The 15,562-nt window shown below is 30.9% G+C and overlaps 1 protein-coding gene across 1 annotated transcript; it reads right to left on the minus strand.

The window, feature by feature from the left end:
• Positions 1 to 799: 799 nt before the first annotated feature.
• Positions 800 to 11,152, minus strand: LOC139513668 (uncharacterized). The gene is made up of 7 exons (XM_071302364.1): positions 10,985 to 11,152; positions 6,766 to 6,937; positions 5,632 to 5,768; positions 5,011 to 5,123; positions 4,495 to 4,632; positions 3,993 to 4,107; positions 800 to 3,416 (listed from the first exon to the last, which is right to left on the minus strand). Exons 2-7 carry the CDS (start codon positions 6,912 to 6,914, stop codon positions 2,854 to 2,856), a joined length of 1,215 nt encoding a protein of 404 aa, XP_071158465.1. The 5' UTR covers positions 6,915 to 6,937; positions 10,985 to 11,152; the 3' UTR covers positions 800 to 2,853.
• Positions 11,153 to 15,562: the final 4,410 nt, after the last annotated feature.

The following is a 15,562-nucleotide window of genomic DNA, read 5'->3' on the forward strand; positions in this document are numbered from 1 at the left end:
TTAATTTCCATTCTCTATAGGTAAAACATTGATAGTCCAAGTAATCATTTATTTAAAACGAGTTTTCAATATCATCATAATCATGGTAATTGTAATAATTTCTCTGTAATATGTGTTCTTGCTTTTGTTTGTTCTGTATTTTCATTAAGTATTGTTGTCATTTAAGCAATATCTTTTTTTTTACATTGCCAAATAAGCTGGAGGTTTTCCTAGCCAAAAAACTAGATTTAACGCACCATTTTTCTTAAACTGTCCTGTACAAAGTCAGGAACATGGCATTTGTTATCAAATAATTCGTTTCTATTCATATGTTGATGTTTGTTTTGTTTCACTTCAGTGTTTCTTTTGTTGCATTGTTTTCCTCTTAAAGTTGATGTGTTTCCCTCGGGTTGAGTTTATTAACCGGATTTCTTTTCTCTCAGTCGATTTATGACTTTTGAACAGCTATTTTTTGTGTGTGCTAGTGATAGATCTTTAATAGCCATTATTTAAGGAGTTCAAAAGTACCTATAATCTAAGATTGATTTAGAGCTTGATAGAGCAATTGACGTACAGCACATGTGTAATTAAACCAGAACAGTTAAATCTATAGAAGTTAGCATATGACCTACAGTTACAGAGTATATGGTGACAATTAAGTTTCGTTAGTGATTTTATTTTTTGACGTTTCCTTGACGTAAAGAAATGTTCTCTTCTTAGTCATAGTCATAGAGTCATCTGATTGTAAAGGACGAAAATGATGCAATTAGGGATCATATTTACAAGTTCATTTTTCTTCAGAATCACTTCTAAAACAGCAAGTTTTTAAATTTTATTTATTGCATAGGTACATGTATATACATACAAAATAGTTATTTTCACATAACAAGTTATTATGTTATATGGTTATAAAATATATATGGGAACTATTGCAAATAAAAGATAAAATTACCCGGAATGTTAAATAAATCATAAATATTAAATATTGAGACTTTACATCATAATTCAGGACTAGGTTAACAATTACCTGCTAGATATCGATAAATGATTATGAGTTGTCTTTTTTGCTTCAGTTCGTTCATATAGAATTGCATAGAAACAGATTTGAGGAATTAAATTCGGAAGCAGACCTTTTCATTGAATCTCCTTTTGAAAAAAAATCATTCAGATTATCCATCCAAGCATAACCAATGATTAAGTTTTTATGATAACTCTTCATCTGTTAGATTAACAGTTTGTTATTCTGATTACTCAGTGAGCTATTAACTGTTTGTTATTCTGATTACTCAGTGAGTTATTAACTGTTTGTTATTCTGATTACTCAGTGAGTTATTAACTGTTTGTTATTCTGATTACTCAGTGAGTTATTAACTGTTTGTTATTCTGATTACTCAGTGAGTTAAGTATAAAAACATGTATTTCCAAATAAAATCTAAATAGGTTTTGTCTTTATTTAGTCATATTGGAGCAGAGGGGGAACGGATGAAAGTAATAACATAAAAATACCAAGAGAAACTAAAATATTTGCCTTTTTTAAAATCAGAATCAGAATGTTGTGCTCGATAGGCCCCTGGACACACAGACGGATATTAAAAAGATAATTATTAGTAATCTTACGTAGTAAAATAGTTTTCTAACCATTTATTTCTTTAGTAGGCTTATATGAAAAAAGTCATATTCAAAGAACAAATAAAAAAATCTGTAATTACAAAAACAATTAAGTCTGCTAAGTATTTTGTAGAAATGATACACTATGAAAATTGATTATTGAAATCTTCATGATTATGAATACTCTTTTACAATACCTGAATTTATATCATTCAAAGTATATTTTTGATTATATTCATCAAGATTAATTTATGGATAAGCAATGTTAAGCATATTTAAAAGAAATGTAGGCGACTTTTTCGATTTACTCACCCTGATCTATTTGTCATGGTAGTAAAAATACCTCCAAGATACACCTAAGGGACTTGTTGATTAGATTGCCTTCTTCCTATTTGTTTTTAATTTCTTTTCCTCCAAGTTCTGCTGATAATTATCTTTTGATATTTGATTTCATCCAAAGGATCATATATAAACACTCACTGCCTTTTTTTGAAATATTGATTGTAATAGAACCATTATGAGCAAACCATGAAATAAAAGCCACAAAAAAATAGTAATAAAAAGAGAAGGTCAAACCATTCAATAAGTACCTCTGAGTACAGTCTTTTTGCCAATTCCTAATTCTGGTATCCACCATTTTAAAACAAGTTGTTCCCCTTTTTCAATTAATAACTCATGTAAACCTGACTAACAGTGCTGTTGCAGATGCAAAGCAAGATAATTTTAAAGTGATGCATAGGTGTTTTAACCGTTTTTTATTGAAGGAGAATATAGAACTATTGAAATTAAGTTTTTACTTTAACAAAGGAAATAAAAAGATTTGAAAAAATATTATCCACCTGTAGATTAATTTGCTCTTGTTCGTAATGAATAGTTATGTCCCTTTGAACTCAAACAAATCAATCTTCCTAATAACGGAATTGGGAAATAGACGATTGTGATATACACATGTAGATTGGAAGCAGTGCATGCAGCTAGTGTTTTGTTGCAGAAACACTAATTTCCCGAGAATTAAGTTTATGTTAATGGTTTATATTCCATGATCTGTAAATGTTTTACTGTTCAATGGTCTGACATTTTCAAGAGTGATTTGCAATTCATGGAAGCTCAATGTACAAATTAAAATGAAAAAAAAAATATTTTCGTGATTTCTCTTTCACATTATATATAAATATGAAAAAAGTTACATTAATTAAACGAAGACGAAATTATCAATGTATGACCATTGAAAGTATTATGGCACTGGCAAAAATATGGCACAATTCATCACAGATAATTTTCTTCCATTAACATACGAGCATCCAAAGATTCCATATCACCAGATCTAAATGTTTTCTTCCCAGTTCGTGTAATAATCGTATCCATCTCTGGTTCTTCAAAATCATTGTCCTCAAATGCATAATTATCATAATTATTTCTATCATGAGGAAACTTATGTTTTGTCCGCTTTTTTCTGTCATGTAATTGTGCTCTCTCATTGTGTACTGTTATGTCGCCAAAACCACTGTCCGCCATTGACGAATCTGACCTCCCACTTCCTTGATGAAAATGGCGAATACGTCCTAATTCATAATCATTTTCAGAATCTTGCACACATTCTTGTTCATAACTATCAATTTCTTCTTGCACATGAAGGTCCACTGACACATAAAGTTTATTGCTATTTGATTTTTGCCGAGAGTTCGTATACTCACGTGGTTGTGAAGTCACAACCATACCACCAGTTGCGCCATTATTTGAATCTGAATGGTAATCCGAAGTAGAAACAATAGATTCTTCTACTTCAACTTCATCGAACACCCAGTTTGGTAAAATATCTGTCAACTGACCTGAAAAGAAGGATAATAAAAATTAAAGAGGTTGGTACACCATTGATACATCAATCAGACACTACAATAAAAAAAAGACATCGAGAGAGGAAATCCAATCCAAATCTCAGGACCTAAATTCCGTCAAACTGAAATAAAAGACTACTATATTACTACTGTCTAGTGCATGTTTTATACTTCTGCATCCATAACAATCAATCATTTTTCGATAGTACTGAGGAAAAGTACTAAACTATAGTGATTACTAGTTGAGAGAGAGGTCTCTAAAACTCAATGACAAATGTTGATTTATTTAACCAAGGATTTTATATAGAAATAAACTGTTTACAAAACTTTACAAAATGTTTTCGAAACAATAAGAATTGTCTACCACGGGAGTAAATTAACTTAGATGTATTGGCAACACCTTCCTTTTTGCTATTTTGACCTGTCTTATTCTATTGCCACTGGTGAATCTTTCTAAGACGAAAAGCCCGTCTGGTGTACACAATTTCAAAGCCGATACTGTATATATGATGAGTTTATTTATGTAACAACTTTATATTTGATAATGTGATCTTTTTTCTTTATACTTACTTTGAGGTATAAACTCTAACACTGGTGATCTTTTTTCTTTAGCTGCCTCTTCAATCGTTCTTACTTTAATTTCGCTAGCAGTTACATCATCAAAACTGAATTTGAACTGTGCCACCTTAATAAAAAGGTAAATGAGGTGTCAGTGTCAATCTTTTTACATAAGGAACCACAGTAACACTTCAAACAGGACATAATAAGTACCACTATATAAAAGTACCATAATCATTTAATAAAGGTAATATGTTAAATATCTATGTAGTTCACAAAGGGAGCCAAACTGGTTGTTTACAGATTAATTTAGTTAGAAGTAAAATCACAAAAATACTGAACTCAAATGAAAATCAAATCGGAAAGTCCATTATCACATGGCAAAATCAAATGACAAAACACATAAAAAACGAATGGACAAGAACTGTCATTTTCCTGAATTGGTACAGGCATTTTCAAATGTAGAAAATGGAGGATATATCTTCATAAAAGGATAATATTACAATAAGCTTACTTTATTTCCGTATGATCTGTTAGGAGAGGATCTGATTATAATATCACCATATTCACAGTCTGTGTAGGCAAACTTCGATGACATATACTTCGATATGTTTCCATAGTAATGTTTCTTCAAAATATCACCAAACGCAAACTGAAAGAGACATTATAGTTCATATTATACAGTAAAAAAAACGTTTGACTTCATACACATAGAAGAAGTTTATGATACTCTAAAGCGTAGAAAGGTATTTGGATTTCTACTGTGTACCCCATCTTTGAGCATAGTAAGTAAGGGTCATGGCACTTGACGAACTAGGAGCAGCCAGTTAAACAGACAACTATGCAAATACATCTACATTGTAAATACACACAGTTATATTATTCTATACAGCTACTTATTCATTAATCTGCATTCGATCCAAAATAAAATTGCATGTCACTTTAAATTTCATGGTCGAAGCTACTACATATACTAATACTAAGCTATAAACACACATACAAAATATCATATTCTTAAAAAGTATATCACCTCCAAGACCACTGGCTCTCCTCTGAACATACTTTTAGCTGCCATGTCCAAACCCAAACTGATCTTTTCCATTATCTTCTCATGAAACTGGTTTACCATCACTACCCATGGTTCTATAAATATAAAAGTAAACTCATGAAACTGGTTTACCATAACTACCCATGGTTTTATAAAAATAAAAGTAAAGGTTATGTTCCATTATCTTCTCATGAAACTGGTTTACCATAACTACCCATGGTTTTATAAAAATAAAAGTAAAGGTTATGTTCCATTATCTTCTCATGAAACTGGTTTACCATAACTACCCATGGTTCTATAAAAATAAAAGGAAAGGTTATGTTTCATGGCTTATCTTCTCATGAAACTAGTTTACCATAACTAGGGGGGAGGGGGCATTCAGTATTTTCTCTGGATAAAGGTAACTAACTGAGAAGTTTATATAAATATAAGATGTGGTGTGATTACCAATGAGACAACTCTAATAAATGGTTCGAATAAGATGTCACTTAAGCTTCTTTGTCCTTCATTCGCAATGAACCCAAGCACTAAGCGCAAAGATTGTCAAGTATCATTTGTTTCTCTATAAACCTTTATCAAAGTTGAACATTGTACAATAGTTACCTTTCTTGACACAGAAGAAACAATCGAGTCGTTGTATACCACTGCCTGCCTGTATAATGGGCTGCAGTACCAAGGGACGTTTTAATAATTCTTTTCGGAATTCAATCAGCTCATCTACGCTATCCATACAGTAAATTCTGTGTAAAAGACAATGTTGAACATTTCTGATTAATGGGTTTTTGTTTTTTTTTTATGAAAAAACATATTTATTTCAAGTTTGTTATCCTTAGTTGTATGCAATTTTTTTTTTTATATTTTAAAAGAAATGAATAGATGGTCATCAAGATTAACAACAACTGCCGGAAAAAAAATGATACTTGCGACATTTTTACTATTCGCAGTTAATAGAACAGATATTGGAAACGGGAAAGAGACAAAGAGTCAAAGAGACAACAACCCTACCTAAAAGCAGAAAATCTTTTTCTTTGAATATATTTTTGTGTAGTACATGTATGTTTGTGTGTATTTTCACCGTGTTGCTTTGGTCGTTATATGGGAGATACAGTGTTGTGCCTGGTGTTTGTTTACATCCTCGTCATTTCGTCTATGGTGGATATATATAGTTCTCCTTATTTTTTGTTTAAGCTGTTTGTTACACTCGTGTCACTCGTTAATAATCGTTTTTTGTGAAAAAAATTATTGGTCTTATGTTGCTTTTTATTTGTTGCTGGGTAGTCCTTTGATATGTAGTTTTAGGTTTGGAATATTTTCTGGACACTATTGGTAGTGATTCGTTGTTTTAGGCTTGGTAATTTTTATGGACACTATTAGTAGAATGATTCGTTGTTTTAGGCTTGGTAGTTTTCATGGACACTGTTAGTAGAGTGAGGCTATTTTAGAGATATTTTGTTACACACCAAAGGCTGACGGACAGGAGACTTGCACATTTATATAAATGGAGAGAAAGGTATTATCACCAAAAAAAGTTCGCATAGGTATAATAAGATTGTGTGCTGTTACAAACCGGCGTTTTTTTTTTGTCAAACTTAAGACACACATATCATAGTGCAGTATTCAAACGGGTTAAGCTGATTCTTATGCAAGTAATGTACAAAAAAAGTTTGGTGTTAATCTGAATTGAAAGATTGTTTGTTATAAATATCTGATTGTATTTTTTTTAGTTTGTGTAGTTACCTCTTTCTTGGAACAACATTAACCATCCGCGATGTTGATTCCACACAGTTTCCATCTTCTCCCGCTTTAACCAGTCCATACAATACATGTCCATGAGATAAAACATCCTCCTGGGAAGCTAAAATTAGGGCCACTGGATCGGATTCCATCGTAATTCTTTAGTTTTACATATCTGAAAACAGGACACACACACACACACGTGTAATAACACTGAAAACTTGCATTTAAAAAGTTGATGCGATTAATATGTTTTTATTATTTAGCAGCTGCAGGGAACCTTGCGAATAAATCAACAAATTGTGACATTAATACTCCCAGCATATTGTTTAATTGATATAATCCAATAATTCATATATTGTCTTCACTTTAGCTGCAGGTTAAATATTTCGTGAACATGAAACACGAAAACAGGTAGGGGAAAGAGTTTTGATATTTTTGCAGCCCACCTCACCCCGAGTAAGTGAATAATATCCGTATATGTTTCTTGTCATCCGATATCAACTATATTTAAATACCGTAAAATACTAGTTTGTGGTTAAAATAATGAAAATGCATTTTTTTAACTAACAATAAGAAACACAACTCAAATACTTAATATCATCTGTTCAAAAACTATAAGAAATTCCTACATACATTTTTTAGTTTATCATTTCATCTCAATCAAGCAACAAAATCCCTAACTCAAAGGAAGTGAATTTCATCTTCAGAATTGATTGATTGTGGATTGATTAACATCCAGTGGCAAATATTACATTCATATTCTACACTCAAATTGACTGCATGTCTACTATAGATTACAAGTGCACAGTGCCAAAAAAAAAAATTTTGTTATTCATTAATGAGACAAATCTGGATTTCACTTTATTTGACTTTTAAGTAGGTATGGAGACACGCTTACCCCTGATTTTGCACCAACAGTTGTTTACTATAAACATGCCCAGTTTATACATGCATGTAGCATTTATACCTTTATTAGATATATTTATAGTGTGGTTTGTTTGAACACATTTATTTTATTAAGTATATTTCAGACATATTTATTTACATAGCCTGTACCTCGTTTACATGAGTATATAATCTAGATAGCTCAAATATAGTATTCAACATGTTATATTGTAAAAGAAATCTAAAAACCGAAACTTCATTCGAAAAATGTATTCTTTATGAACAAACTTTATGATTTGTATATTTTTGAAGACTGTAAAATAGCTCTACACAGCGTTAAACTTATATTGAAATCCTAAAGCCGGAGAGACCGTCAATAGAACTAGCTGAAAACTTGTAAAAATCATTTCAGTAGTCAATCTTCGTTCAATTCGTTCTTTTTAGCGTTGTTTAGTCTGACAATTTCTGTTAGAGTATAGAGTATAGATATTCGCAGTTTATAACGTCAACTGAGTTCTAATGGGTTTTGTAGGTCAAATCTACTTTATGTTCATTTTTGTCGAGCCTTCGACTTTAGTCGAAAAAGCGAGGCATATCGATCCTACATTCCGTCGGCGTCGTCGTCGGCGGCGTCCACAAATATTCACTCTGTGGTTAAAGTTTTGGAAATTTTAATAACTTTCTTAAACTATCCTTGAATTGTATTTAAAACATTTTTAAGATTCTTAAACTAGCCTGGATTTTTACCAAACTTGGACAGAAGCTTCTGACAATCAAAAGATAGTATCGAGAGGAATAATTTTATTGATTTTTTTCATCATTTTTGATGAGCGTGTGATTAACAGCAAAAGTAGGCGAGACACTGGGTTCCGCGGAACCCTTACAAATTTTTATTAACGAGGCGTCATAGTGTTTTTTCAACTTAACAATACTTGATTTTTTTCAGCTTTCAATATCTGAACTTTTTTACATAATTAAAGATAATCTACATATTTCACTTCCATATAGTTGTTCACAACTTTTCTTAATCTTTAATTCAATGGGACCGTAATAATGTTTACACACACACCTTTTTCGTTTGATGTATTATATATTATTAATGACGATTTAAAGTGTAATACGTTAAAGGTCAACGTATTAAAGGTCAGTTTCAGGTCGAACCAATCGTGATTGTTATTACATGAATTTATTTATTATTGAAGAAAACAAAGTAACCAGAAAAGAATGTATGGTATAGGTTTGTCAGTACTATTAGAACGGGGACTTCCAGCATATCTTTCAACTGATTAATTTTTTTACAGAAAAATATTTAAACGTTGACCGATACATTTTTATGCAATATCTGCTGTTGAAATCATTACAACAGTAAAGTACAGATCTGGAAACAATATGAATTTGCTTATAAAAGAGGTTGCATGTATCATTTAGAGAAGCAAACATCATAAGCCAAAGAGACCAACAAAACCATGGCAAAAACAAAAACGACGATTATACAGTCTATGAACACTAAGTATAAAGCTAAAGATTGAGCAGGTGCTCCAGAAAGATAAACGTATCTTGATATTCATGTTGCACCCTTCGTGTTGCTCATGGCGAGTACAAATTTCACGCCATTCTTAGTCGGTTATTTCTCAATAGTTGAAACGAGGACGTCCCTCCTTGTCGATATTATATGTGATATTAACTGTGTCGGTGGTATCATTGATTTCAAGCTTGTAGGTATAGATGACTTAAATATCATAGTCAGAAAATTTTGAATTATTTAATGAGGACATTGGGTGCACAATAAACACTGCACAGAAACATATCCAAATTCACACACGACCGGGAGGGTGGTAAACTAAGATAAGATGTCGTTATGTTTTTTCCAAGAATAAATCATTTTCATTTTGAGTTTATATGCTTTTTATAGCAGCTTAATACTTCTCATATATTTTTTATTAATATATATAATTTTATATTTATTAGCCCAACTCCTCCACCAAAAAATGTGAAATAATGCTTATTGTAACTGGTTTTATGGTTTTGTCCTGTCCTGAATAAATGTATGTGATTTATATTCGTAAAAATAACATATGTAGGTATATATACATACACAAATATGAGCGTTTGAAATATTTCCGTTTAATGTGCAATGTGTTATAAAATCACACTATTGTGCGTGTTGATGCGAAGGGCCTTTAATTTTTATACAAATGTAAAATAAATTATTCTTGTCAAAAAAGGTAATTGAGGGAATGAAACTCGTTTAATGAACTTTTCCTCATTTGACAGATGTGTATTCTCCTCACTCAATACACAGGTACAAATAATATCTATATAGTATATTTGTAATCTTGTTTATTACAGCTATGTTTGTATCGTTTATATGATGAGCTGTAAAGCTAAGTAATAAAGAATAAACAACCATTGCTCTCTTTTGAAGATCGGCTCTGTTTTAAAAACTAACTAAATCATCATAAAAATGATTATTAAAAATTCAGATACTTGAATTACATTAAGAATTTCCTAAACAACTTTAATTGTTTGTCTAGTATACGAAGTTTTAAGCTAAAATTTATGAACTCTTACTCTAAGTTTAAAACATTCAGTTATAACAGAATAACTGACCGCGCGAGGGCTTTATAAATAGCAAGTCAAGGTCGTTAAAAATTCCCATAAGAATCTAACGGAAATAAAAGAAGTGAAATGGCCAGCCTCAGACTCTGCTCAATACTATAGAAAATATTAAGGGTCATCCGAGAAATTTTTTATTTGTATTCCAAAGAAAAGTACGGTAAGGCAACACATGAACTAATCTATAAATCTCGTTGTATAGGATAGCTTGCAAATACATACACGTATTTACTATAGAAACTGATTGTGGATTTTGTTCATAATTTCCAAAGTTAATGTAAAAATTGTCAAGAGTTCGCAGCACGAAATTTGGTCAGTCATAAATAATTTACACCGTTTAGTATCTGATGTTTATAAATTCAAAGTAATTTAGATTATATGAAAACCTATTTATTTAGTGTCAAATCAGATTGATAAATCGGTTGCCTGTGGCGCAACAAATAATATACAACAAAGGTAGCTTACAATTACGTACATGTATTTATTTTCACCTGTTCAGTAAACTTAAAAGCTTTAACAATTATAACAGAATTGAGTCAAATAAAGTACTCTGGTTGTATATGTCAGTTTTTTTTTTGTATTTCGACCATTTTCTGTTCTACTGTTTCTACTAGTATAGATGTGGATATCGACACAAAGAACGACAACTACACATTCATATTTTATATAATAGTCGTAATTGATTTACCTTGATCGATTTCAAAATTAATTCACTTACCTGAAAGTGTAATTCATACAAGTGTATATTTTTTCTGAAGTATTCCTGTCAATCGGTGTTCAACAAAGTTTTTCAATCAGTCCTGTTAAATTCCTTACATGTTTACCGTTTGAAATATGTGTGACCTACTTTATGTGTCATACCTGTGACAGGTAAAAATTCGCCCACAACATACATCATAAAGTTATAAATAGGTTTAAAGATTTTCCGGATAGAAAATATTTTTATTAATAATTAAAATACTATGTAACACATTTTTTTTATACAACTGTTAAAGAAAATTGTTCAGGAAAGCCTTTTATACATCAATTGTCAAAGAGAAACTATTTCTCGAAGAAACATCAGTTAAACATAATAAGTCATTAATAACTTGCAGGAAGACATAGTATGTGTAAGACTTTTTTTGTGTTTTTCGTAGAACTTTAAAAAGACGAATTCAACCTTCCATACGTAACCTTTGTATTTCTCTAGTGTCAACCTGCATATCTTCCAGTTGATTTTACTTTCGTTTCAATTCTATTCCGTGACCGAGAGTTTCCTTGATAAAAGGCTGATGAAGCTATTGAACCAGGGGTTCCAAATGACGAAGATAAAAGTCATTTGAGCATATGCCATCATGATTTGGTTGACCTTTATGTAATATCTATGTCAAAGATGAGCACTCGCACTGCAAAATGGAAAGGGATTAATTTAAGTTCATTAACTTGTTTTCCAATCCACTATAAATAAATATGTTCAAACTGAACAGATGACCTCTGCTATGTCCACTTGTCACAGCCGCAATCCAGTTCGTCTTTTATAAGCTCTGATTCCTTTCACGGATTTGGCTATACTTTTTGGACCTTTTGGATTATAGCTCTTCATCTTTTATATAAGCTTTGGATTTCAAATATTTTGGCCACGAGCATCACTGAAGAGACATGTATTGTCGAAATGCGCATCTGGTGCAAGAAAATTGGAACCGTTAATTTTATTATAAGAGGACACATATCCCAATGATCCACCTCATACGCGTTCCATATAGCCTGACGATTGTAAAGGACAGAAAAAGTACTCCTCTTGTGTTAAAAAAAACATACCTAAATTTGACAGAAACCATGGACCATGCGAAAAGGACAAATCGTTACTTATCATCCGTATTTATAAGAATAAGAATAAGAATAAGAATAAGAATAAGAATAAGAATAAGAATTTTATTAGTGTAAAATCCAAACAATAGGATTGTTACTTAAATACAAAACAAAAACAAAAAAACAAACAAACAGACAGACAGGCATTTTAGTTACAAAACAATAGACATTAAACACTACAAACATGTATCATTGAAAAAAAAAAATATAGATTATTAATATTAATTATAATACTATTTTTGACAGCATGCCTCCTCTTAAAAATTATTAATTCAAATATTATGCTTATATATAACATTACAAGTTAAGCCATCAATTACACAGTTCATAAATTGACATTATAATTGTTTCTCTCATTATACATTTCACTTATATAGTTAACAATAATAAGTAAAATATCCCATTCTTTGCAGGAAAATATAAAATCAAATTTGTTTTCTTCACTCATTGAATTAAAACTGGGGACAACACTAGAAATTTCATTGAACATTTTGATCCAATTTTTTTAAATTTCTGAACATGTTATGATAAAATGAAATTCATCTTCCACCTCTTTATGGCATAAAGGACATATTCTATTTTCTAAAGCTGTTTTGTTGTATCTACCGCGTTCAACAGCCAGCATACTACTACTTATTCTTATTTTAGCATAATTTTTTGTAACATTTTTATCTAAATTCAATAAAAGGCACTTTTCTAGTTCATACTTTACTTTAAATTTTCTGTAGGTTCTTAGTTTATTTCCATTTATTGAATTGTCATCATTAAAGAGACCATTTTTCCAAAATATAATATAATTTTCATTGAGCTTCTTCACAACAGCTAAAAGTAATCTTTTTTTTAGAAAAGGTACATTGATTTTCCCAAACATGAGTGAAATTCAATTTTGAAAGTAGCATTTTAACTTTTGAAGCAAATCCATCATTTAAATGCTTGTTAGTTTTATAAACATTATATAATAAAGACTCACTTTCATTTGACTTTAAAATATGTAACTAAAATCCTACAGAAGACTTAAGGGCCTGTATACCAATAGGGTACATTCCCAATTCAGCTAATACAGCTGTATTTACTGCCTTTGAATTAACATTATAAGACCTTTCGCAAATTTGATCTGGAGTTTTACTGATTCCATAGATAAGTATTGAGATTCAAGAGTTTTTTTGTTCTTCACAATATTTAGCGACCATATCTCACTGCAATACAGTAATATTGGGCTAACACAAGAATTAAACAGTTTCATATGGGGAAAAACATCCATCTTATCTGAGTAGAGTATTTTTTTAATACAAAACAATGCCTTAGAAGCTTTTTTACAGAGGAGATTTACAGCATTGGTGAAAATTCCTGATGGCTTGAATAGTATACCTAAATATTTAAATTCTGTGCAACATTCAATTACTTCATTATTCAATACAAACTTGTCTTTAGTAAGTTTTTTACCACTTTTATTAAATATCATTGTTTTTGTCTTGTCAAGATTGACAGTCAAGTTCCATTTTTCACAATAAGTATTTAACTTATTTAGACAATTTTGTAAACCTTCTGAAGATTCTGATATTAATACTAAGTCATCAGCATATAAAAGACTAGACAATTTTATGTCATGTAATGTTACAGGATCACATGTGTTATCAAACATTTATAAGCCAGTCTGTTTCTAAAATGTAAGACAAGAATATAAAGAATACCACAATATTACGTTTAAAAAACAGCAAATGTTCTGGAAATAATATCTTTCTTTTGCTAATGTTTGACAGCTTAACATATGAAGGTCTCCAATAATATATGATTTCTAAGCCTTTGACTACACAGATGTGTCAGGAACTGTCAAATGTGCTTTTTTACATCAGAGGCCCCTGAGGGGCCTCGGGTGTATTGCCATCGCCTACTTTTCAATTCGCGCAAAGATCAAAGAGATGCATATATAATTAGTTTTGGAATAATAACCGACATTATAGACCCGCGGACCTATATAGTGCAGAATAAAATTCCGTATCACTTCTTTTAAATTCATGTTTTCAATGGATACTCAGTTTTTTTAATTTTTTTTAATGCAAAATTTATAATATGAAAATGTTTTGTCGTTAGAAATATTTGTATTTTAATCAAACGATCTTCAATATCAAAAAATTGTTGTTGCGGATGAATACCACGAGTGCGCAAGAGGGCAAGAGCGAGCGTGTAGAAAATCGAGAGGAAATCAATTCACACATTTATACACAGAAAGGTAATTATATTTCAATTATTTGATTTGGAGTAACCTTTTTAAACCGTTTGTAGCATATATTTGTCTATAATATTAACGTAGCAAAACCAGGAAAATTTAATCTGTCATAATATTAAAATAAATTATCAGGTCACGTCCCCTGCAGCCATTTTGAAAATACCAGCAGATTGGGTAGGAGTAACAAGAACCTACAAGGCCTTTAAAGATAAGGTTACTATTTGTGTATTTTTTATAACAACAATTTGTTTTTATAAAGATCTCAACAATTTTTTGAGTTAAATTTCTTTTCTTCGTAAGGGAGCTACCATTTGATTTTTATGGGGGGGCTAGGAGGAAAAATTTTGTCCTGCATTTTTTTTTAGCTGTAATCTCTGTCCTGCCTTTTTATTTTTCACTCTGTTCGGTCCTGCCTTTTTTTTTTTTTTAGTTTATCCTGACTTTTTTTTACCTAAATTGTCGTCCTGACTTTTTTTTTTTGCAAGTGTCTCATCCTGCCTTTTTTTTTTACTCAAAACTCCTGTCCTGCCTATTTTTTTCAAATTTCATCCTAGCCCCCCCATAAAAATTAAATGGTAGCTCCCTAAATAACAAGTAGATTGATCACTTGGACACACACACGGAACTATTTTCTGTTTTTAAGATACTGTCTCGGATTTTCGCTCCTTCTCCGACTTAGTTTGTTGCATTACATTTTTTGTTAGTATATGTGAATATGTCCCCTTGACTGGAAAATAGTCAATACGCGGAATTTGTAATGACTTTGACTATGTCTATGTAAGTAATTCTAATATATAATTATTGGTTGAATTTATTGTTTATATAATATTCAGAGAAGACTTTTTCTTCTTCCTATAGAGTTGGACTCTTTTTGAGTGTATAAAGACTCTTGCTCGTAAAATCAAGAGTCTTACTTTACACTGAAATGTCAGAATTTGGGTTAATCACATTTACTGAATTACTATAGATATATTGGGAGAAACCTTACAGTTTTGGAGATATAAATATAGATTAACTGTCCTGTTTTTTAAGTCTTCCTTAGCTTGTAGTATTGTATTATTTTGACCATACATGACATGTATCGCCAAAATTATATGATAATTTGATGACATACTTGTGCTTATCATTCTCTACAGCATTATTTAATTTAAATGTGTAACTATATCCATGTCAAATTTTAGTAACTTATATTAGACATTTGTTCACACATACATGCATATG

This window comes from Mytilus edulis, chromosome 2, assembly GCF_963676685.1.
Source record: "Mytilus edulis chromosome 2, xbMytEdul2.2, whole genome shotgun sequence".
Taxonomy (NCBI): Eukaryota; Metazoa; Mollusca; class Bivalvia; order Mytilida; family Mytilidae; genus Mytilus; species Mytilus edulis.

What these genes read in the sequence shown, in the direction of transcription:
- LOC139513668 (XM_071302364.1), bottom strand. Translation starts at nt 6,914, where the DNA reads ATGGAATCCGATCCAGTGGCCCTAATTTTAGCTTCCCAGGAGGATGTT. An exon ending in AATGTTGTTCCAAGAAAGAG is followed by an intron (nt 5,769 to 6,765) that starts GTAACTACACAA and finishes TCTTTTACACAG; the next exon opens with AATTTACTGTATGGATAGCG. An exon ending in GTTAGAGTTTATACCTCAAA is followed by an intron (nt 3,417 to 3,992) that starts GTAAGTATAAAG and finishes CCTTCTTTTCAG; the next exon opens with GTCAGTTGACAGATATTTTA.